This window comes from Mus musculus, chromosome 6, assembly GCF_000001635.26.
Source record: "Mus musculus strain C57BL/6J chromosome 6, GRCm38.p6 C57BL/6J".
NCBI classification, from domain to species: Eukaryota; Metazoa; Chordata; class Mammalia; order Rodentia; family Muridae; genus Mus; species Mus musculus.
Genome location: NC_000072.6, coordinates 114,219,857 through 114,244,735, shown reverse-complemented (window position 1 = coordinate 114,244,735; position 24,879 = coordinate 114,219,857). Strand labels below are relative to the sequence as shown.

At 47.6% G+C, this 24,879-nt stretch overlaps 1 protein-coding gene across 1 annotated transcript in view; it reads right to left on the bottom strand.

The window, feature by feature from the left end:
• Positions 1-24,879, bottom strand: part of Slc6a11 (solute carrier family 6 (neurotransmitter transporter, GABA), member 11) — a 118,646-nt gene that overhangs the window by 5,151 nt on the left and 88,616 nt on the right. Inside the window, exons 7-11 of the mRNA NM_172890.3 lie at positions 18,810-18,913; positions 14,575-14,699; positions 8,824-8,936; positions 6,240-6,377; positions 768-870 (exon numbers count right to left, since the gene is read on the bottom strand). Of these exons, the coding sequence (NP_766478.1) occupies positions 768-870; positions 6,240-6,377; positions 8,824-8,936; positions 14,575-14,699; positions 18,810-18,913 (583 nt within the window). The remainder of the gene's footprint in view (positions 1-767; positions 871-6,239; positions 6,378-8,823; positions 8,937-14,574; positions 14,700-18,809; positions 18,914-24,879) is intronic.

The window sequence follows — 24,879 nt, the reverse complement described above, 5'->3', positions numbered from 1 at the left end:
TTGGGCTTGAGAGTCGAGTACCTGCATTTAAAGCGGGATCCCTGGGGTGGCATTATTAGGTAGTCTTATTGTGTTCTAGGAAGCAGGGCTCTGTAGAGATCCTTAGGTCAGTGGTGGGGGTGCCTCTTTCTGTTCCTGGCTAGAGATGAGATGTCTTTCTCCATTACACTCACTCTCTTAGCATGAAAGTTCTTCACCAGGACCGGAAGACTGATGCTTCCAGTCCTGGTGAAGAACCAGGATGGCATTGCCCAGTCTTGGACTTGAACTCCAGACCCATGAGTTCTGTTAACCCTCTACTTCTTACGTAGCCCATGGCAGCCATTTCTTTGCAGTGATGCAAAACCAGTTAACACAACGGACAAGGTGAGTTGAGGGCCTGGTGATTCGCAGTGAACGGGGCTCTGGGCAGTAAGCTGTCTGGGCTGCTTGTGAATAGTGGCTATTGCTCCAAAGCTACACTCTGCTTGCTCTGGAGACAGCAGCTCGCATCCTGGTTTGTGTGAGGACCAGAAAAGGGAATGAATGAGGGGTTGGCTTATGCTAGGGGCTCTGCCTGATGTCTCCCTCCGGGACATAATTTTCACAAAGGGGGAAACTGAGCCTCAGGATAGGACTGGCCAGATGTCAGGGGTCTGGGTCCTGAACATCCTATGCTGGCACAAAACCAGGAAGATCTTGTGATAGTAGGAAGGGCCCTGAGTCCCCAGAGGAAGTACTGAGCCAGATACAGCTTACTAGACCCCAGCAGTCCAGCCTCCACTTACCATATACCCAGCCGATGCAGACACACTCAAAGATGGCCACAAAGAGCAAGCACATGCCACTGGCGGCGTATGAGTCAAAAAGCTGGAAGATGTACATGCCTCCCTGAGGGCAGGAGGACAGACACACAGACAGACATGTTGGAGAACAGGGTCAGTAGCCAGCCTTTGTGTGGTCGTCTCTCTGTTCTGGTAGCTGCTAGCCGGTCGGTTTGCTCATTTCTAGTCTGAGTGATGCATACCCTGCAGCTGGGTTTTCCAAGGCCCTGTCCTGCCGAGATGTCATAGGTCGTCTGTGGCTTCACTGAAACCAGAGTGGGTGGCAGACAGCTTCAACACCTCTCCCCAGAGTCTCTCCGGCAGCCTCCAGGTAGGCCTTATTGCCACTGGTCTCCCCCTCTTCCATATTTTCAGAGGTTTCAAATCACCCTCAGCTCCCCACAACCTGATCCACCACCCATTCTTAGCCAAGTGGCCACCTTTTGCATTTAGTTGAGTTCTTTCAAAGCTCAGCCCAAATGCCACTTCCTCTGAGAAGCCCTCAGTCCTCAGCCTCACTCTTTCTTCAGGCCTCCAGACCATCTTGTTTGAACTCACAGTTAAATCCTAAAAGTGCCTGTTGACAGCTGAGAGCTCTGATCTCTGCTCAGGAAGCTCCCATCTTATTGTACCTACAGCTCCCAGCACAGAGTCCAGAGCACTGTAGGTCCTCTAAAGATGTAAGTAGAGTCACCTAGAGCATAGGCTCTGTGGTGTGGTACTGGCTGGCTTGCCTAGAGCCATGTCCCACTCTCTGGCTCAAAAAATGGACACACAGTAGGTGCACAATAATTCATCTTTGGGATGAATTACTGATGAAAGCGTGTCTGTGGGCCCACTTTGTAACACATGGCTGACCCCCTGGTGGCTGGTATTAACTGTCAACTTGACCAGAATCAGGATTGCCTCTGGGCATGTCTAAGGGAATGTTTCTGGAAAGAATTGACCAGAATGAGAAAAACTTGGCCTCATGGTGGGCAACACCTTCCAACAGGGGCCCCAGATATTAAGAGATTTGAGGAAAAGCATGCATTCACCCATCGCTGAGTGAGTGCTTCTACTAAGGACTCCGCCATCATCCACAGACCCCAGCCACTCTAGCCTTCCAACACAGACACAATGCTAATAACTAACTTCCCACTGATATCTTGGGCCTCCTGTTCTAGTTTACACCCACTGGGCTGTCCAACTTCATGGGCTGAGCAGCTACCAGGTCCTCCTCTGCAGGAAATAGCCCCGACCACGTAATACATCCTAGTGACCCCATTTTACACTCTGTTCCCCTAGAGGGCCCTAAAGACCCCTTGCCAGTTTCACTTAAACAGTACAGTGTAGCTCTTCACATAGCGTTTATACAATGTTAGGCATTATGAATAATCCAGAGATGATCGGTACACACAAAGCAGGATGTGTGCTGGCCCTGGGAATCCTGGGAATCCACTGATTTGCTGCTCATGGTGGTTCTGGTGTGAAGGGATGAGTGTCTGAGCAAGTCTGAAGATGAAGCTCAGTGGAAACCCTGCCACTCAAAGGGGTCCAGGAAGGCCCTTTAATGAGGACAGGGATTGGGGGGTCAGGGGTGAGAGACTGGGAGAGCAAGGGAGGGAGAGGCCAGGTCATGTGGTCAGAACCATGGCTGTGGCCAGCACAGAGTGAGCTCAAACCAGCCTACTCTGTTTAATGACACCATCAAAATAAAAAGAGAGAAGGGGTATTGCTCAAGGGTAGAGCTCTTGCCTAGCACGAAAGAGGCAAGTTCAGGCTCAGCATCAGCATGGAAAAGAACAGAAATTAAGCAAGAAGTTCACTAAATCTAGGTCCCCTAGTGACCTGGTGTCTGGCTCAGTTTGTGCAAAGGTGCTCTAGGGCCCAAGTTCGTTCGTTCGTTCGTTCGTTCGTTCGTTCGTTCGTTCGTTCGTTCCTTCCTTCCTTCCTTCCTTCCTTCCTTCCTTCTTCCTTCCTCCATCCCTCTTTCTCCTTCTTCCTTCCTTCCTTCCTTCCTTCCTTCCTTCCTTCCTTCCTTCCTTCCTTCCTCTCTTCTTCTCTTCCTCTCTTTCTTCCTTTGCCTTCTTCTCCTCCTCCTCCTCCTCCTTCTTTTTGGTGTCTTCATAACACAGTTTCTCTGTGTAGCTCTGGTTGTCCTGGAACTCACTATGTACAGGCTGGGCTTGAACTCACAGAGATCCACCTGCCCCTGACTCTTGAGTGCTGGTATCGAAGGCCCCACCACCCCAGGCTACTGCCCAGCTCCTTAAACTGTGAAGGTTACATAAATGAAATGTGGTAGGTATAAAACAGTCAGCAAAGGCCAAAGGATTCTGACTGTACAAGGACTGAAAACTAAATCAAGATCAAATCTGTAACAAGCCAGGTGTTTTCTGGCAGTGCTCACTGGTGCTGTACCTTGTGGCCTCGCCACAGTCATGGTTCTGACCACATGGTACACTGCGTCTCCTGTGCCCTCATGCCACTCAGTACCAATAAACACTGCCGGAAACATCGCAAACTCGAGACTATTGCATGTTATAAACTGCAGTGCTTTTACTATAGGTAAAAGGCTTCTATTCTCCCAGAAACATAAAGGTTTAATTATGGAAAACAAAGACTTAGGATTTTCTCAGTCTTTCCTCAGTGTGTATAAAGTTAGTCTAGCTTTACATTCTACTGCTAGAATGTTTGATATCTCTTTAAATTTAGCGCATGTATATGTGTGTGCATGTATGTGTGCATGTGTATGTGCACATATGTATGCATGTGTTTGCATATATGTATGTGCATACATGCACGCTATTTTGGCTCATGTGTGGAAGTCAGATTACAGCTAATGGGAGTCAATTTTCTCCTACCATATGGGTTTGGGACCAAACTCAGGTTATCAAGCTTGGTGGCACCTTTACCCACTGAGCTATCTTGCGAGCTTCAGAACATTTGTTTTTAAGAACTGCTATTTGAGTTGCATAAAAGATTATTCAATATATTTGTCTTGGGACTAGGATAGAATTACAATTTCTGAAGTGACCCTGAGCATACATTTCAAGTTGTGAACGTATCTGTTTATGCAGTGTCGATCAGTATCGATGAAACCAAAATATTGGTCATCTCAGAAAACCATTAAAGACACTCTGCATACCACAGTATCAAACAGTCAGCTAAAATTTGCTTGTTTATGTAAGCGCAGCCACCTCATTAGGATACAATTTTGCTTTTGTTTTAACAAATGACAAAATTCTATGTGTACCAAAGAACTGTTTTCAAAGAAATTTCTTTATAATTTATCATCAGTAAGTATTTGGTTTGTACTCTTATTATTATTTTTTTATGTGCATGAGTATTTTGCCTGCATTTATGTCTGTGCACCACATGTGTGAAATATCTGTGAAGACCAGAAGGCGGCACTGGATCACATGACACTGAAGCTACGGATGGCTGTGAGCTGCCCTGTGGGTCCTGGAAATCAAACCCAGGTCCTCTGCAAGAGCAGCCAGTACTCTTACCCACTGGGCAATCTCCCTAGATCCTGTATATCTATTTTGTATTCCTATATACCCAGGGTCACATATATATTTCTTGGACATAAAGGAGCTGTGTGTAGCAGAGAGTAGGAATTCCTGCTCTGATGTCCATATCTCCATTGGGGACATATTCCTCACAACACAGCCCCAGTAAGACATCGATGCCTAGATTGGCTTTGACTTTCCCATGTCTTAATATGTTTCTTATACTTCTTGTATCCCTCCTCCAGCAATGCAATGAGGGCATGACTATTGATAGTCAATGTCTCTACAGAGAAATGGAGGTACCAAAAGGCAAGGCCACTTGCAGCACGATGCTATGGAGCTGAGTGGAGGGAGTGAGAACTGGATTCCAGGACTCACAGTCCTAACCACCAGTCACACTGCTGTGGTGGAAGATAAGAAGCCTGTGTTTTCCTTAGACCTGAGCTCTAACCATGCATAAATGAGAAAGAGAGGCTCTGGCAGGCAATTACCAGGATGACCGGGGCTTACATGGCTCGATGGGCCCACTGTGAACATCTTCAGCACAATGGGCTTGAAGATAGCCCTCTGTGGGGGTGGAGGGCTGGCATGTGAAGCCCAAATGCCTACTGATTAATAGTCTTGGTTGACTGGAGTACTGGCTCCCCGATGGCCCCTGGGAGTCACCATACACCACTGGGGAGAGGCTCTGTGTGCTAGGGTCAACCCTGGCTCGGAGTCAGCTATACCCACACCAGCACCTTCCTATTAGCTTCTCCAAGGCATCAGATTAACCCCCTAATTTGTATGTGACAAATAGCTCCATTCTGTGTAATTAACCAGTGCTTAATGAGGCCCTAGACACCATAGCCTGACTTTCCTACAAGGAGAAACACGAGGTGGAACCACTGTAGAGAGAGCAGGAAGTAGACCCTCACCCCATTCACTTGCTCAAACAGCGACTGTCACTCTCATCAATGTGACAAGAGGCAAGAACAACAGTAACTCCAGGACTCACACTGAGCAGGAGACCTGAGCTGCCTCCAGGCACCCCTGACTGAATAGGGTGTTCCTGTTCTTCTGGACTTTTGGGGCTGGAGGACAATGGGTAAGAAGGCTGAGCAGGGATCTTTATAATAGCCAGAGGGATGGGGAATGAGCTGAGAACACAGTGGTGTGTGTGTGTGTGTGTGTGTGTGTGTGTGTGTGTGTGTGTGTGTGTGTGTGTGTGTGTGCCTGCCTGATGGAAAGGGAAGCGGGAGCTTCCCTGAGGCTGTGGCCTGGGAGGGTGATGTGGAAGAGGGCTGGCCTCTGTTTCACCCCAGCTGCCTGATGAATTCCTGTTCCCCACTCCTTCCCGTTTCTTACACAGCCTCTCTGTGTCTCTCAGCAACGGGTCCCCCTCCCCTTCTTTGCATCATCTTTATGCATTAGACAGAGAAAGATGCCTGATCTCACCTTCCAGATCCCTGACACAGAACAGGGACAGAATGGCTGAGGGGTGGGGCGAGCACATGGTTTAGAAGACAATTCAGGGTCAGGGAGAAGCCCACCTCACCTGCACAGACAGGAAGGAGGAACGCACAGGGGGCTGAAACTGGAGCACATAGCAAACGTCACCCCAAGTGCCAGCTCTGAGAAAAATTCCAGAAGAGCCAGTGTTAAACTTGAGGCCATGACAAGGAGCCAGTACTGGGCCTGAGAGCTGAACTCTTCTTTCCATTGGAGAGTCACCCAAGGGAATCAGTGGGTTGGCCTGACAAGTCTCTGTGTGAGTTTTCCTGTCTAGCAACATCTAGCACTCACACGGGGCTGACCGAGAGCTCACTGAGGGTCTGTGCTCACTCTCACGGAAGAGCAGGTACCCGAGTAACAGAGAAGGCACTGGATCTGTACACAGCCACAGGAGCTGAGGTCTCAGAGCAGGAGTTTGATAGAGTGTACGGCTAATACCACCTACCTCGGTCAGCATCACCAGGCCTAGGAAATAGGAGATGATGGACAGGGCCAGGATGAGCAGTTCTCGCCGGTAGCCCCGCCGGAAGACCTTAGGGTACATGTCTACCACGGCTGTCACAAGACTCTCCACGCACACAAACTGGAGGGAGAGAGAGACAGCGCATGAAGCCCAGGAAAAGGCCAGTCCTGGTACCCTAGGTCCATGTACCAGGGGTTTCCCTCTCACTGGCCCTCCCGCCACCTTCACACTCCACCCACAGGAATGAATGCAAGCCCAGCACCAACGTGCTCCTGGTCCATTGAGTGGACCAGGAGGAAGATGCTGAGAGTACAGGATGTACTTCGCAGGGTCGGTCAGCATGCAGTCCAGGCTGTGAGGACTCCTCCTCCCTCATCGCTATCACTTACTGTTCTGGGGTTTGTGAATTACAGGAGACCTAGCATCTGCCCTCGAGGCAAGGCAGAAATCTCAGAACTGTCCTTAGATTTTGGCCATCTGCTGGCAGCAGGCTCTGGCCATTGCCTTTGACTTCTAGGACTGTGACAGTCCCCAGCCCTATGGTAGGTGGAAAGCCACACTCAGCTTTGTCAGTCAGGCGCTGGCAACAGAGCCCAGCTGTGAACCAGCCTGCTTCTGAGGTAGTCTCCCACACCTCTGTACTGCAAATGGTGTCTGGGTTTGCTAGTTACCATGTTGGGCAACCCTAGTTCTCTGATTCACACCTATCTTTCAAGTCAAGGTGTTTCCATTCTACAATAAAGATTGGGGCACAGAGAGGGGTGGTGACTCTCTCAAAGTCACACAGCTGGGAGCTATTCAAAGCTGATGTTCACCCCTGCTGTTGCCTCCACAACAAGGGCTGGTACTGTCAATCTCTCCCCAGGGTCTTGAGAGAGGGAGATGGGATTCAAAGAAGGCTGCTTACCTAAGAAGCTAATGGGAGTGTGGGCTGCAGATGTACACAAGTAAGAGGCGGGCAGACCCAGGTATCACTCAATCCCAGCAAATCACTCAGCACCTTTAAGCCTTGACTTCTGCTCTTAAACCCAGACAATGAATGGGGGCCCTCAGCTCAAGTGACAATTAAAGTGTGGGCACATGGCAGAAAAGCCAGTGAGGCCAGCTCGGTGGGGCATGGGCAGTCATGCCTCAGTCGCACCTCCTCTGCCAGGCAGGACCCTCTGTCAGTCACATAGCAGCTGCAGAGCTCTGATTTCTGAAAGGCTTTGCCAACAACAATGGAAGAAAAGCTATCAGCAAAAACACCCAGCGCAGCTTAGTGGTTTCTGGGGAAGGATTCTGGCTCCAGAGAGAAACTGAATGTGGCTGGATTGACAGAGCCACAGGGCTTGTGTGCTCAGTGACTTTTGCAAGGTCGTGGATGGGAGTGGTGGTCATCAGACTAACTTGGGCACTATTCTTCTCCCTAATGTAGGAAGATCGGGGTGACTTCCTTTGTCAAACAGGGCTTCTCCTCTGCAGAGCATGGACTTGTTGGCATTACTGATAGCTACCAGCATGGTTGGAGGCAGTTCTCTGGGTTCTAGACATCTAAGCCTGTGTGGCAAAGAGAGGCTACAGGCTATAAGCTGGGGAGCCGTGGGGAGGATGAGAGTGGGCATGGAGAGATGCAGAAAGGGAGGGGAAACTAGAGTAGAGGCAGGAGGGGATAGGAGCATGCAGTTCACTCCTAGAGCTGAGCATGTACCTGCTCTGTGAACCACAGCTGTGGAGTGAGGGAGGGATGGACGGACAGAGGTCCATAGGGACTAGTGAGCATAGAGCTAGTGGGAGAACGTGCTGTGGTACCAAGAGGATGACAGGAAAAGGTCATGGAGACCCCGTGACAGAGCCAGAGGAAGGAAATGGGTTTTCCCGTGTCCCATGTGCTCCATGGCTCAGTAGGGATGGGAACACAGGGACCCTTGGTTACATTGTCATCATTAAATTATAATCATTTTATTAGCCACAGCCCATTCTCTTTAGGATTTGTTTCTGCTTTTCCAGGAGCCTCTGGTTGAATATCATTTATCAGAATGAAAGGACTTAGGGCATCATCTTAAAGACTAAATTGGGGCCTCACGAGATGGCTCAGCAGTGAAGGAACTGTCTGCCAAGTCTGAGAATCTGAATTCAGTCCCTGAGACACACGTGGTAGGAGGAGAGAACTGATCTCCACAAGTTGTCCTCTGACCTCTGCATGTGTACTGTAGCAGGTGTGTGTCTATACACACACAGGATTAAATAAATAAATGGAATAAGTAAATGCAAAAAAATTAAAACAAAACAAGGCTAAAAGAACAAAAAAACCCCAAATATTTAAAATTGAGCATTTTGGGTAAAGAAAACAAGGCATGGAAGAACACCAAATAGACAAGTCTGTGGCTGGGAGGTGGCCAAGAAGGTGGCAGGGCTGCTTGGTGGGTTGGTGTCCAAGGCTAGGAGAGGGCTCTGCAGCCTAGAAGCTGTTCTAAAAGTAGCCCCTGTTCTGTCTAGTCCTCTGATCTTCCTTTCCCCTTCCTCCCCCTACCTAGGTGTTCCTTCCCCTCCCTTACCATTTCCTCCCCTCTGCCTTCCCCCTCACCTGACTGTCCAGGCCCAGGAAGATGAGCATCATGAAGAACAAGGTGGCCCACAGTGGAGAGAGGGGCATCATAGTGACAGCCTTGGGGTAGGCGATGAAAGCCAGTCCAGGACCTGGAGGGGAGGGAGAGAGTTCAGTGCTTCCCTCTGGCGGGTGGGTAGGTAGTGGTTGCAGGCCACTGGGCCGACTCTCACTCAGATCGCCTGTCTGTACTGTGCAGATGGTGCCATGCTACTATGGACCTACTGTGGAGAGGGGCTGGGTGGGTCAGGGCTCAGGACAGGCGTGTCTGACCCACAGATCTTCCTCTGTATCCACCTGCTACCTCCTTCCACATTGCAGGGCTGAGCCTGTTCTTACCAGGACTAGACGCAGCTACATCTAAGCAGGAGCAGAACAGTCTACCTAAACGTGCTTCTGAGAAGAGTGGGATACCACCGAGCAGGGGATGCATAGAAGGATTACATAGTAGAGCCAATCTATCCTAAGAGCCACGTGTAAGTGTGCTTCCCAGTGGATCCTGAAAAGATGTCCACACCACAACCACCATCAAGATACACAATGTTCCTGTTACTGCTAGATGCTCACCAACTTCCACCTCCAGTGGAAGTGTGTGTGTGTGTGTGTGTGTGTGTGTGTGTGTGTGTGTGTGTGTGTGTGTGTGTGTATGTATGTATGTAGTGCTTGTAGAGTCCAGAAGAGGGCGTTAGATAGCCTGGAGCTAGAGTCAGGATTTTTTCTTCTTTTTCTTTTTGTTAATCTCAGATTAAGATAGCTTGTGCTGTTTAGGGTGGAATTGCTGGGGTAACAACCACACACTTCACCTATGAAATGTTGATTTCAAAAGCAGCCATGCAATTTTGTCATGGGAAAAATTAAATACTTCAGCAACTAAATAATTACAGCAACCTTTGAGCCTGCATGTCCTTGCCAAAACTTGATACTGTTATTATTTCAGATTTAGTCCTTAAAGTGACTAAATATTGTTCTATCACTTTGGTTTTAATTTGTGTTGCCTGGGTACCTTCAAGTGCTTACTATGTAAACAAATACCCCCTTTTATTGGTCCATTTTTTTTAAATTGGTTGAAGCAGTTTTTTTCTTTCTTTTTTTTTTCTTTCAGTTTTTCTTATTGAGGGAGGAGGCTAGGCATCATGGACATTTTTTCTCAGGCTATGACTGGCCCTTTTCTGCCTTTTTATTAAAAAAAAACGATTTATTTTTATTCTATGTGTATTGGTGTTTTTCCTACATTTATGTCTGTGTGCAGTGCCTACAGAGGGCGATGGATCCTCTAGAACTAGAGTTAATAGGAGGTTGTGATCAAATATGTGGTTGCTGGGAATTGAACTTGGATCCTCTAGAAGAACAGCCAGTGCTCTTAACCACTGAGCCACCTCTTGAGACTCCTTTTGTTTTTACTATTTTGGGAGTATTTAATTTTCCCCAAATACTTGTTGCTAGTATATAAAACAGAGGTGTTTGTATTTATAATCTTTTATGTTTGATCTTAGTAAATCCAGTGGTTCTCATGAGAATAAATTCATAGATGTGCCATGTGTCCTTCTCATAGAAACACCAGGGCAGGATGCTGATGCTGCCCCTAGTCCTTGGTGAGGCTGGCATCTGCATCATCTCCATGGTGAATCATGGCTTTCCTCTCCCAGGGGAAGAGCGCTTTGAGATCATTTAGGACCCTGCTTCTCTCAAGCCTTCCCTGAGATCCCAGTATCCATCGGAGTGTTGCTTCAACAGCCATTGTTATGATGATGTTTGCTTAAGGACGCTCACCTTACTCTGTCCTTCCACCCCCTTTCATCAGGATTCTGCAAGCATGGGCTGTCTTGTTGATCACTTGGTGATGCCTTTATGCCTGTGTGAGCTCCTTAGTGCTCAGAGTTTTTCTCGGGGTTATGATCCTGTGATGATCATTATTTACTTTGCTGCTCAAGTTGTCCCAGCATGGGCCACCAGGGGCTCCTTCAGGTAGATCCTGCATCTTTCTGATGTGTCCCCAGCTTTATCTCCAGGCTTCATAGTGTCCTGGCCCAGCCCTGGACCCAATCGCCTCTTCAAGGAGCCCTAGCTTCAGACAATGATGTTTAGAAGCTCAGGCCTGGATACACATTGTGTTTCTTAACTGAGGGTGTTATTGCAGATGGCTCCCTCAGCACGTCCATCCCTCCTCTGCATGTCCACATGACTCTATCCCAACATTGAAATCAGGAGTTCAAGCATAGAAATCCCTTGATTCCCAATATAGTACAGTCTGATGCCTGTTCCTTGGAGGGAAATAAGAGCCTTGAGATCTACATACACTTGCCAATTAGTCTGCCCTGACACACTCATCCCATTCAGCAAAATCTCCAGTTCAGATTCCTGTTCCGACACAATACACTCAGCTATATTATTCATCTTTAGCTGCCAGTATCTGCTTGGCACACGTCATCTGTTTTGTTAGTTCCTTAACGCCCAGTGTGGCTACAGGACTCACTGTCATTCTACACAGTGAGGTCACTCTTTCTAGCTTATATACCATTCTGAGGGCCCACCCCATCTTGGATGGGCTGTGAGACATCATCCAGGGTCCAGGCTATGAGGAAAACACTCTGGAAAGCACTGACCTTTCTTTCCTTCTCCCACCTACCCTTGCCCCTTCCCTTCTCCTCCCACTCCTTTCTGCCCCTCAAGACAGCAACCATTCTCTGCTTTCTAGTCATTTCTGCATCTCTTTTGCACAGTTGACAACACATCTCCATTTTTCCCCAGCAAGGGATAAACACTGATATTTATTTCTCAACTTTTAAATACATACCATTTTTTTTTCTAGCCAAGTTTCACTGTGTAGCCCAGGCTAGCCTCAAACTCACTGACTGTGTTTATATCAACTTGACACAATCTGGAGTCATCGGAGTGGAAGAAGCCTCAATTAAGAAGTTGCCTCCATAAGATACAACTCTAAGGCATTTTCTTACTTAATGATCAATGGGGGAGGGCCCAGCCCATTGTGTGTAGTGCCATCCTGGGCTGGTGGTTGTGGGTTCTATAAGAAGGCAGGCTGAACAAGCCTTGAGGAGCAAGCCAGTTACCAGCACTTCACCCTGGCATCTGCCTCTGGGTACCTCCCCTACTTGAGTTTCTTCCTTTGGTGATGAGCATCAATGTGGAAGTGTAAGCCAAATAAACTTTCCCAACTTTCATTTTGGTCACAGTGTTTTATTGTAGCCATAGAAACCCTGACTAAGACACTCACCATCTTCTGCTTCAGGCTTCTGAGTGTGTCCCACCATGAACAACTCTCTATACACATTGATTTAAAACTACCCTTCCATTGATATTTTCATGACTACTTAAAAAATGTTAAGGTGATTTTTGTATTTATATGTATGTGGGTGCCTGCCTGTGTGACTTTATGTGCACCACATGAGTTCAAGGCCCATGGAAACCAAAAGAGGGCATCATCCCCCGAAGCCAAAGTTACAGGTGGTATGAGCTGCCTGATGTGGGTTCTGGGAACCAGACCTGTAAGAATCTGTAAGAGTAGCAAGTGCTCATACGTGCTGAGCTCTCTCTCCACCCCACTCCTGATTACTTTTAATATACATACATGCTGTTGTATTTTGTCAGCATCTTTTTTCAGTAACCAAAAAGATATTAGGTGTTTATTAATCTATGAATACGATGTAAACTATTAATGGAATTTCTAACAGTAAACAGGCCTTGTACTATTCCTGGTCTTCTTGGTCAAGACATATAAATCAGTTTATTTCTGTATCTTCTCAGTGTCGACTACAGTGAGTTTTCTCTATCAGTTTTGTTTCTATCCTCGTCATCTTGCGTCTCCCCTGGTTCAATGCCAGGCACCTCCATGCCTGGCTCTCATATTTAAATGTGCTTATCAGGTAGCAGCACAGGCAGGTGGGTTTTAAAGAGGCAATTAAGTCTTAAAAAGATGATTAGGTGGAGAGGGATTAGCATCAGTCTGGATTAGTTCCTGTGAGAATGGAGTGGTGCTCTTAGGGTGGACTGTTAGGTAGGACCAACTCCTTCATGCCCATGCGCTTTTCTGTGCACCTATCTCTCTGTCTATGGGCTCCTGCCATTTGATACCTCTGTCGTGTGAGACCCCCACACATGATGCGACCACCAAATCTTCCTTTTCTCAGAAACTATCAGCTAAACAAACAACACATCTTTATAAATTACTCAACATAGGTATTAGGAGAAAAAAAATGGCAACAATTGGAGAGTGTGGACTTGAAAGGTTTTCATATTTTACAGCTATGTCTGTGGGGTCTGAAGATCTGCCTCTTGTATCTCATTATTAAAAACATGAAAACGTCTTTATTATTGTTGTTTATCATTATGTGTGCACATGCGCGTGTTATTTGGGTGAGAGCCTGTGTATCGGTCAGAGGACATCTCTGTGGGGTCCATTATCTCCTACCATTATGTGGGTTCTGGGAATCAAACTCAGGTCATTGGCTTGTGTGGCCAGTGCCTTTATCCACTGAGCCATCTTGCTGGCCCCCTTCATTGTTGTTATGGGTTTGAATGAGAAGCCAGGGGCTCCTGCATTTGAACAGTTGGTTCACAGTCGGTGGCTCTGTTTGGGGAGGTTATGAAATGTGATCTCTCAGCTTCCTACTGCTGGTACCACGCCATGCCTTCCAGTCATGATGGACTCTCTATGCTCTGAAACTGGAGGCCAAATAAAACTCCCCAAAGTTGCTTTAGTCATGGTATTTTATTGTAGCCATAGAAAAGCCAATAATACATTAGTAGTTGGTATTTTCTTTAATTTTCCCTTGGTAGTTTTGCCAAGGAATTATGACTTTTGTCCATCTCTTCTAATAAAAGCGTTTGGCTTTTTAAAATATTCTCTATTAATTATATGAGTTCTCTTCATTGTTTCTCTGGCCCTACTTATCTTGGGATTAATAGTGTTCCATTTGTGCAGCCTATTCTGGTAAACACTTCATGCTTGCTTGAAGAGAATCTTTCTCTGGTGTTGTTTGGTGCAAAGCTGTATGATGCCCCTTCAGTGGGCTGAGGAACTAGGCAGTGTGTAAGGCAGCGTTCACCTCTGATGTCATCTACTTTGACTCTGGCCCAGCCTCCTTGACAACCATATCTATCTTCAGTACTCAGGAGTCATGGCACTTTTTCACTGCAGTGTATGTTTCCAGAATCCAAGACATACCATGTAAATCAAGAAGGAGTTGTGATCACAGTGAACCCTCACTCTGCTCATAGTATATTTAATACAAACACGTCAATACTTCAGGCTGTGACATTTATCTGCGAGGATTCTATATGAAGAATGGGGTGGCGGAGGGGAGAAAGGGAGGCTTCCAAGCACAGGAGCACGTGTGCAAAGGGTCTGTGCTAGAGTATGGTGGAGAAGTGAGACAGCCCACTGAGAATGGACAAAGTGGGCCAGTGGTAGTGAAATGGGTGGGCCAGCCCAGAAGCCCAGGCTGTGCAGGCCACCCTCAAGGCCACGATAGAAACACACCACGGGGTCGAGTGCAGAGCAGAGCAAGTCCAAGTTGAGTGAAGATGTGAGGCAGCAGACAGGGTAGCTTGGGAAGTAAATGGCTTCGGCTTCCCAACCAGGAAGGTCAGGCAGGGATTACCTTGCAGGTGGTGGGTGAGTGTGGTTACATCTTAACCGAGGACGGGAAAAACACAGTGTGGCCTCATTAGCCCCACCCCTTGGCTTCCCACATCCCAGCTCTGTAGACTTACCTGACTCTGCCACCTCGGCAATAGGCACACCCTGCTCGTATGCCATGAAGCCCAGGACTGAGAAGATGGCAAACCCAGCCACGAAGCTGGTGCCACTGTTTAGACAGCAGAGCATAATGCAGTCCCTGTTGGGAAAGGGAGAGGTGTCTGGGTCAGTGTGAGCAGAAAAGGCGCCTTCTGGAGCCTTCCCCATCTGAAAGCAGGGCATACCGTGGGTCAGGCAGAGAAGCACAGACACTGACAGCCTCCTGTCTTTTGTGGTTCAGAGAGGTTGGTTAGCTGGCCCACGTCCACACAGCTTCCCTTGCATTGCTAGATGACAAGGTGGGTCACAGAGAGGATATGGCTGAAGGAAGGGAGCCTAGCTTTACAGAACAAGAGAGGGAAGACTCAGGAGACACACCCTGCTCTGATTCCTGAGGAGAGAGCCAGAGATAGCAGGAGGGGACCATGCTCCCAAGGTACAAAGCTCAAAAGGTAAGAGAAGTAAGTCTCCATGTAAGACGCCAGGTGAGTGACTAAGAACCTTAGGCCTGCAGCCCAGCCGCTTCCAGAGGAGAGGTTTAGAGGTAACACCCATCCTGGCTAAGCAAGGGAGAGGTTTTGTGGTGGCACCCATTCTGGCTAAGCTCATTACCAAGCAAAGCCCTGCATTCTGCTCTATGCAGGTCCTGGATATTGGGCTAGTTTACAGAGGAAAATGATCAGAGCAGTTACTCTGACTTGCTCACCAGCTGGGAAACACCAACATAAACCCGCAACCCGTGGGAAACCAACCAGGCAGCAGCGAATGCTGGAGCTCCATCAAGATGAGGATGTTGATCCAGAGACTCGGCCCATGCTAGCATAGGCACTAGAACTCAGCCTCTGTGGTGTGGGCTCACAGTTCAGGTAGAATGCATGCCAGTGCCTCGCTCTCTATGGGAGGAGTACTTGGATGATCCTGACCAATCGTGTTCTAGATGGAGTGGCACTGTGGCCTTTGCTTCTGGTCCAGGAGCTAGAGTTCACTGCCCCTTTCCACTGGCCCCTTCCTACTGAGTGGCATCTCCTGCCTATGGCACAGAGAATCTGCATATATCCTGCTAGCTAGAATCTGACTTAGCTATGGGGGTGGGGCTTGAGGCTACGGTGGCCTGGAGGTTTAGCTTCATGGCTCCTTCCGTCTTCTGTTCTCTCAGGTAACACCCCGGTTCTCTTGCCACTCATCCTGTCCCCCATCTGTTGTGCACTCTGGCTTACCCAGGGCCTCTGCAGCTGTCACATGCAGGACTGAGAATTCTCCTCTCTTCTTGAACCATGATTTTTGTAATAGAACCAAAGGTGATACTTATAACAAACCAACAATGACCCTGGTAAAGAGGGCACGGTGGAGAGAGCACTAGACATGGAGTCAGGAGCCTGGGGCTATGATTCTCCCTGTACGGTCTTCTTTGGGACTGACCTAAACATGATAAAGTATTTGGTATCGGGGCCTCATGGTTTGTTTCTAATCCCCCCATTTGGGGGTGGAATGGAACCTCCAGATCCACTGGTCTGGGCTTAGCCATGTGACCTACTTTTGGATAGTAAGATGTTGGCTGACACGACAGACATTTGACTTGTATGTTCTTAACTGAACCTGTCTTTTACCATGATGATGATGATTAAGGTGGGAAGAACTCTCCAGGGGAGTAACTGTCCCTTCAGCCTGGACTACAGGGTGTACACACAGAGAGCAGATTTGAGCTTGGCCTGAAGCCAAACCCACCCACTCATAGCCAGGACATTCTCCCCAGTCAACCTTAACACAAACACCTCGCCCCTGGGGCCAAGGTTATTTGTCACAAACATTACCATGGCAGTAGAGGACTGATCCAGGTCCCTTTAAAGATCCCTTTAGAGAGTGAATGTCAGCTGGGCTGCTAACCTTGACTATGTATACTATCTAAAGCGCAATTTGCCTCTACTCTGGAAGAAGCTCAACCCAGTCTAGAAGAGGATCACATATTCCCAAGGCAGCAAGGAGTCACACTTCCACTGGCATCTCATTGTCCAAAATCCAGTCGCAGCTGCCCTGTGCACCTTCTCCTCTCATCTAAAGCCAAGCAGCCCTGACTTATCCAGCTGTGGGGACAAGGGCCTGGAGAAGGGGGCATTGCTACCTTCTGGACTTCTGTCACATTTAAGGAGCCACTGGGTGCCAGTTCTGTGTCAGGTCCCCCAATCCAATCATCGTAGTTCAGGCTTTATCATCTGTTCTCAGGTAAACTGTAGCTGGGAATCCAATCCTCTCAGATAACCCTTTTTTTCTGGAGCTAAATGACACTTGCTAAGAATCAGGGCTTCCAAGACCAGAGTGTGGGCAGGCACCTTCAGCCACCATGAGGCTGGGGAAGGCAAATGTCCCTATTTCTCCCACAGGCCCTCAGATCACTTTCTTGTATTTGAGTTCCTAGGGACCTCTAGCTCCTTCAACACTGTATCTGGATGTCAGTCTCCACCTGTGAGCTCACTCAGCCACATGAGGCTGAGCCCTGCCTGGCCAGGCTGTCTATCCCTCTTAAGCCTTCCCTACAGCTCCCTGCAACCTCTGGGGAAGACTTACATAACCAGAGCTTTGAAGTCAGCAGGAGCTGAGCTGGGCTTGCACGAGCTCCAGAGGCGACTAAGCTGTCAGCAGAAGGGATTAATTGACTGCTGGGCAGACCTGTTTGCAGAACACTCTGGAAACAGTTTCACAGGCATCTGCTTTGTTCCACTGAGGGGGCAGGAAGAGGAAAGATCCTGTCTGATGAGTTCCTACCAGGAGTGAATTGGGACAGGCCCCTCTTACAAAATAAAATGCTGTTCATTTTCAGATCCACTGCTAGCTTGCTGGTAAAAAAATAATAATAATAATTTTTTATATATTATGATCTAGCCCCCCCCCCTGCCCGTGAACACTTTATATGTCACTATTATATCATCTAACTTAATAAATAATTTATATATCTTATTGGCGTTAAATAATACACAGATATTATCAGTACTAATTTGATTTTCCTTGCTGCAATGGGGCTGGGGAAGGGCTAGGACAGGGTCTAACTGTATCTTAGGCTAGCCTGAACTCATTATGTAGCCCAGGCTAGCCTCAAACTCACAGCAATCCTGCTTCAACCTCCTGCATGTTAGTGTTGTGTACTAATATGCCTGGCTCTCCTGACTTCTTATTTCATCATAAAACCAATGTGAACCCAGAGTAAACAAGGTACCTTCTATGTACAGCAATCAAGAGAGGGGAAATCAGGCCCAGCTTCTTTTTGAATAGTTTTTTCTTTCTTCCCAGAAGTTTGAGGCAAAGGACATTTTCCTGTGGACCCATCAGTTGCTCCCTCCTCTACGAACTCCATTTTAGTTTTCTATCATCGTTTCGAATCTTCAAATTAGCATTTAATTCCTTACTCTGGGATAGTTTCCCTTTGTGGCTAACTGCTACATAGAGTGGATACAGGTGGAATATCCTTCCTCAGTTGGTCTGTTCTCACGGCAGTTTCTCATCACCACTCCAGAGACTCCTTCCTACAGAAGGAGCTCCCAGTCTTACAGTATGATGCTCTGTCCACCAACTAGCGAGTATCCACCTACTGTGTGCCACATACCTGGCTTTTAGGTGTGAGGACAAAATCTGTCCTCACAGTCAAGGACCCCAGAGTGAGTTTATCCCGCCCCCTCCCCTCACGCACAGTGCTGACTGTCCCTGGTTCTCAGCCTCACAGTGGCCACTCAGGCTACAGATCTGCCAGGCTGATCCACAGCCTTAGACACTTCCCTACCTGGACCCCTTGAGGTTTTGCAAGTGGCTAGCTGCAGGATGTCAAGTGGAAGGTAGGTCGAGGATGGGCTAAAGAGGACCTAGCCACTCCAGGTGGGCCAAGAGAGGGCCCCACGAACCTGTGAGAAGCAACACCAGTCAGAAACAAGGTCCATGGTGTGGAAACAGCCGGGTTGGGCCAGTTTAGTTCCCAATTAGCCGTGTGGCCATGGGAAACATTGTATATACACTTCTGCTGCACCTGTCGGTACTGAGTCCTGACTGAGGCTGCAGGGTGGATTTACTGTGCATTCAGGGCGGACTCTGCTTGCATGTGGCAATTTCCCAGGTCTGTCCCTGTGACCCTGGGGAAATGGAGTGTCTGACCAGCAGCTATCTGTGTTCCGGGCCCTGTGTGGTGGACAGCTGTGAGGGCTGGAAACTGTGGCTGTCACGGGCTTACCTGTAGCAGTTGTTGTTATAGTTGTTGTAACTCCCCAGAGCGGTTAGGCAGCCCAGGCAGATGGCATAGGAGAAAAAGATCTGCGTCCCAGCGTCCACCCACACCTGGAGGAGGGCATAAAAAATGTGGTCATTGAGTCAGAAGTGTAGGAAGGAGAATCCAATGGGGGAGGAGGGAGAGTCCAATGGGGGAGGAGGGAGAGTCCAATGTGGGAGGAGAGAGCTTGTTCTCTGGACATTCCCCCTGAAGTAACATAAATATCAAACTTCCTAACTTTCTCAGAAACCCCTATTAAAACATTTATATTCCTGGGGACTACCTCATTAAAAAGAAATTTCCTTAATAAATTCTAGATTTTTCTAGAATTAGAAAAGGTTGTGGTAATAGTCCACTACATAATGAGAATTTGGATATTGAGCTGGGCCTGTGGTCACAAGCCCATAAGCCTAGCCCTAAGAAGGTTGAGGCAGGAGGATCTCTGCAAGTTCAAGGTCAGCCTGTCTATTTAGTGACTAGACTGGCCAGAGCAGATAGCAAAACCTTGTCTCCAAAAAATAAACGAATTAAGTAAGTATACCAGGGGTGGTGGCGCACGCCTTTTATCCCAGCACTCGGGAGGCAGAGGCAGGCAGATCTCTGTGAGTTCAGGGCCAGTCTGGTCTACAGAGTGAGTTCTAGGACAGCCAGAACTAAATAGTAAGATCCCGTCTCGAAAAAGAAAAAAAAAAAAAATCAAACCAACAATGGTATTTGGATAGTAAGAGCCGTGGTGCCAGTTGTAGGAGTTTGGAAAAGTAACTTAGCCTCTTCCAGCTTAGTTTCCTCATCTGCAAAGTAGGAAAAGAAGGATCCTGTGAGGCCTGCTATGAGGATGAGCATATTAGGACTGGGATTCCTGGTTGTGGGCCCTGCTTCTATGCCACATCACATCTAAGTCCCCAAAACCCCACTCCCTTTTCTCAAGGTTATTTCCCTTGAAATAACCATGAGAACAAAGTCTCATGGCTGTGCAGAGAAAGTGTTAATACCGTTCTCCCAAGTCCAGGAGAGGTGTGTGTACTCATGCGTGTGTGCATGTGTTTGGATCTACTAGCTTATAAAAGATCCCCTAACACCAGTGTCCCTGGGACCCAGCCAGCAAGCAGCTTCTTAGTCACTAAGGTTAAAATGTCGTCATGCTGGTTAAAACTTCTGTGGACAGAACGGACCACACTGCAGCAACCACACTGACTTTTCCAGTACTTCCCCTCCCTGAGGCTCTAAGCTCACTACCTAGAAGTCTCTGAGGAAAGCCACAGCTGAAACTCAAGCTGGGATTTGGGCTGAGCATCCAGCGCCACCTGGAGACGAAACTCAGCACTGAACCCAGACAGCAGCAGCCTTTATTAGGCACTTTTGGTATGCAAGGCACCTTGCTGAACCTCTGTATAAGATTGCCCTTAAATGTCAGCAGTCCTGGGCAGGGTACAGTGGGTGCTCTTAGCCTCCTCCCATGGCCCAGGAGGAAAGAGGGCAAGTAACCTGCCCAAGGCCACACAGCTGGAACGTGATGGGTGGAAACACAGAGACCTTCTAGAGACACTGCATTGCCAGACTCATGCAGATTCACAACTAGACCCTGCATCCTGGTGTAGCATCCATACCTCAGATCAGGCTCCCTACTAAGTCCTTCTGATGGACTTCCACTGACTGCTTCCAGTGGCAGGGAGCCTTTCTTCTTTAGGTGTCTCTGACTGGTAGTCATTTCCCAAAGTGAGAACTTTCCTGGTGTTTGATTCTGTGTCTCCCTGACCACAGCTATCTCTTGCACATGGTGGCACTGCCCCATAGCATCCTAGCTACCAAAACATCCCCATTCCAGGCACAAATCCTTCTCCAGGATTTTCTCACACAGAACAGGCCACTCTGCCTGGTCTGCTCACATTTGTGAAACCATCCAGTAGTAACATCTGAGAAGTGCTCTTGACACCGACAGGAGTGTCTGCTAACCTCTCCTAACCTAGGCTGGTTGGCTTTAGAGTGTCAGCGAAGGAGCAACACAGGGTGAGCACATTCATGTCTGTGTGTGTGCATGTGTATGTGCGTGTGTGTGCATGCACAGGATGCTGGCAAATCAGAGTATACTGAGACACAGGTATTGGGAAGTAGAGAGAATACAAGAATATTTTTAAAAGCCATTGGGATCATATTATTCTGTGTTTACTCATTTTTAAAAAAAAGTTATTTATGTATGTGAGTACAATGTTGCTGTCTTCAGACACACCAGAAGAGGACATCAGATCTCATTACAGATGGTTGTGAGCCACCATGTGGTTGCTGGGAATTGAACTCAGGACCTCTAGAAGAGCAGATGGTGCTCTTAACTACTGAGCCATCTCTCTAGCCCATTGTGTTTACTTAAAAGCACACACACACACACACACACACACACACACACACACATACACACACACAGTGCCTAATTAAAGTTATTCCCTTTGGGTAACCTCTCAATAGTCATAGACTAGATAGTATAAACCCCAATGCCAGGCATGGGAAATAGACTTTTGCATTGTTGGTTAGATGAGCCCAAGAAACTACTCAAATAATATAGGCTATTGCCGTAGCCCTTGGTGCCTTCTTGAAAAAGAAGGTAAGCCCTCATTACTAGGAACACTACATAATTTGGGCACAGGGGGAATCCATCTGGATCTGACCTGAATGCCTCCTCCCTCAGGACCACCTCTCATAGCATCAGAACAAGCCATGCAGGCTGTCAAGGAGGAAGCAATCAGTAGGCCTAGCCAGCGGTAGCACCTATGAACCCAATGACCAGAATGACAAGAGATTCCGAAAGTTGCAATGATGGCATATATATCCTGGAATAACCAACAGCTGTCAGATTGGACTTAAAGCCTGCTCGGTAGGAGAAAATTCATGCCTGGCACTGTTAACCTAGCCAACCGTCCATGGCTGCTGAGGCCATTAGACCCTAGAGGAGAACCTACTACAGCCACTCTAAAGCAGTTTGACTCCTAACTGCCCTCAAAATATTTATCCTTACACCTGCAGGGGAGTGTAGCTCTTACCTGTCTTCAAAGAAGCCTCCTTTAGCAGCAGAGATCATCACAGAAAACCACACTGGTCAGATGTGGAGAACAACTGATCATGAGCACCTAACCCCAATGGTTGCATCTATAACACATCCCTTTACCTAAGACTCGGGGAACGTCTTGGAGGAGGGCACAGAAAGATCAGAAGAGCAGAAGACCAGGATGTTTGGTGTAAGATAGTGTCTTCTAAAACAAAACAAAACAAAACAAAACAAAACAAAACACAAAGTGGAGTTTTGGGGGAACAAAGTGGGCAAATATGATTAAAACAAATTGTATGGAGTCCTCAAAGAAGATTATATATTAAACATGATTTTTAAAACCCCACAAACCCCACTGTTGCAGATGAAGACTCAGAGCAGGTAGCAGTGCAAAGGAAAAATCAAAACTCAAGGAGGGAATTTCAAAGTGGCAGGAGCTTGAGTATGCCCACGTGTTGGCAGAAACGGTCCAAAAGAGTAAAAACTGCAGAAGATTGAGGAGAGAGATGAATATGTTGCTAAATGCTACATCTCTGTCTCAGTTTTCCCATGTGTCGGTCTCTTCCTGAGAATTCCTCTTTCCATACAGAAAGTGAGCGGGCCATAGGGAGAGGCAGAACACAGCTCAGATGCTGACCCAGGAACAGAATGCCCACTCCTGATGGAGTCCTGTGAGATGCTTGGTGGCCGACTGATCACTGGTAGTTACTCACAAGGGACTCACACCTGTGATCAGTGGTCCTGCTATCTCAGCCTCCCACAGGCCAGAGTGAGAGAAGCCCGTAGGCTGGTGGAAAAGCTTGCTCAACCATCACTCAACAAAGCCTGTCACAGCCCTCAACTCTGAGTTAAAAGATTCCAGAGCTCCTGTCCACACATCCCAACGATGGGCATCCCAAACTCATGTGTGGATTTGCACTTGCAGACAACTGTCCTGGAAGCCCAGCTTCCGTCTCTTTCCTTTGAGTAGTGGGACTTCAGCTTCTTCTGGGGAACCTACCTCTTCCCAGCTCAGGGTGGGCCCATGTCCACAAGCCTGACCATGCTAGTTTTTCCAGGAATGTGGAAGACTTTGAAACCTTAGACTAGGAAGCAGTTGAATGCTCTCTGCAGAACTTAATCAGCCACTTGGAAGACAGTAATGCCAAGTTCTGTGTAGACTGTGGAGGTCCAGCTCAAGAGGTTCCATGGGAGAATAATATTAGCATCTGGGCTAGAGATCACTTTTATGATAGTTTGGCAAAATTTGCCCTTTCTGCCTTTGTCCTAAGAAAATTTGCCTGAGGCTAAATTTAAAAGCATCAGGTTAATTTCCTCAAAGGAAGAGATGTAAAGACAGTCTAATATTGACTTTGTCACATGGTTATTAGTAACTAGTAATTAGCAGGTTACAATTTAAAAAGCCAACGGGACAGAAAAGATACTAAATGTACATGTACAGTATGGAGAGGAACAGGACCCTGGCAAGCCTGATGTGATAGCCAAGGCTTGTGCTGGAAGAGAGGCTCGGATTGTGAGATTAGAACTATTAAGGAGAAGCCAGATCTGCAATGGAATAAACGGAAGGCTACCCTCAATGGTGCAATATATATACAGCTGGCTCTGGGATACAGTGGGGTTGGGCTGTCTATAGTTCATTCTTTACCATGGGAACTCTATTCTCATCTTTTTCATATAACAGCCATGTGTTGGATTGGGCCACAGTCCTCTTCTGCTGCTTTGCTACAGACTAGAGAGGATGTTGCTGTGTGGAGGGATGGTGATGGCCCAGGGTGTATTTTCCAGTCTTTGTAGTTCTAGGATTCCCTCTTCAATGACTATCAAGAGTGTCTAGAATAGTGTATGTGTGTGTACCTCCTTGTCTGTGTGTACATCACATGCATGCAGTGGTCATGGAGGTCAGAAGAGGGTGCTGGACCCCTTGAAACTAGTTACAGAAGGATATGAATGGCTTGGTATGAGTGCTGGAAACAAATCCACGTTGTCTGTAAGAACAGCCAGTGCTCTTAACTGCAGAGCCATCTCCATAGTCCTGATGTCAACCTCTCTAATAAAGTCACATGCACCTGGACATCACAGAGTCCGAGAACATTCCAGGCCAGGTTTCTTAAGAATATTCCACGAAGAGCCATGACATGTCTTCACGGGAAGTCTGGAAGGTTCCTCCCTCAATAACTGGGTATAGCAGATATACTTGTCACTAAGAAGGTGCCTTAGTGTCTGGCTAGCAGCCTGGCCTCTTGGTATAGACTGAAGCTAATGAGTTTATCAATGAGCTGCTACTGCTGCCATAGTGAGGACTGCTGGCCACTTATGAGCCTTGATAGCTGGGGTTCAGCTAGATTCCAGCCTACTTATCACCTCCATAGTGCCTGTGCATGGGCCCTATGTCATCCATTACATGGTGACCCAAACCTTCCCTGCTACCTCAGTAACTGCTTCCTACACAGTCAATGGGAAAAAGGGACAAAGACCCAGAAGCTTCTACGGGAAGTTTTCTGGAGCCTGCAGGGACTGGTTCCTGTCACTTCTGTCTACACACCTTGACTGGAGCCAGGCCACAGGATCCCAAAATAAAGGCAAGGAAGTCTGGGAACTTTTCCCATGAAGAGGGTTTAAATGGCTAGAGCCTCACATCACGTTATCTCTAAGGCAGGACTTCATGCCCATATTTCTTTTACTACTTGAAATTTTCTATATACAGAATGAATGACTGAATAAATGAATGAATGAATAAAATTATGGTGGCCATGGAAGGATTTGACAAAGAGAGGAGAGGAGGAAAACAGGGGAAATGAAAACTTCTGACCCCTCCATGAAGTTGATGGGCCCCTCGGGAAAGACTTGACTTAATATTGGCTGAAGTGGACCATGTTCTTGCGACTGCCATGTTTAAACTTCAGGACTTGTATGATGTCCTTGCTCGGTCATTCTGGCATCTTTGCTTTCACTGAAGAGGAAATGGACCCATTGGAGGTTATACAGCCCTCAAAGGAG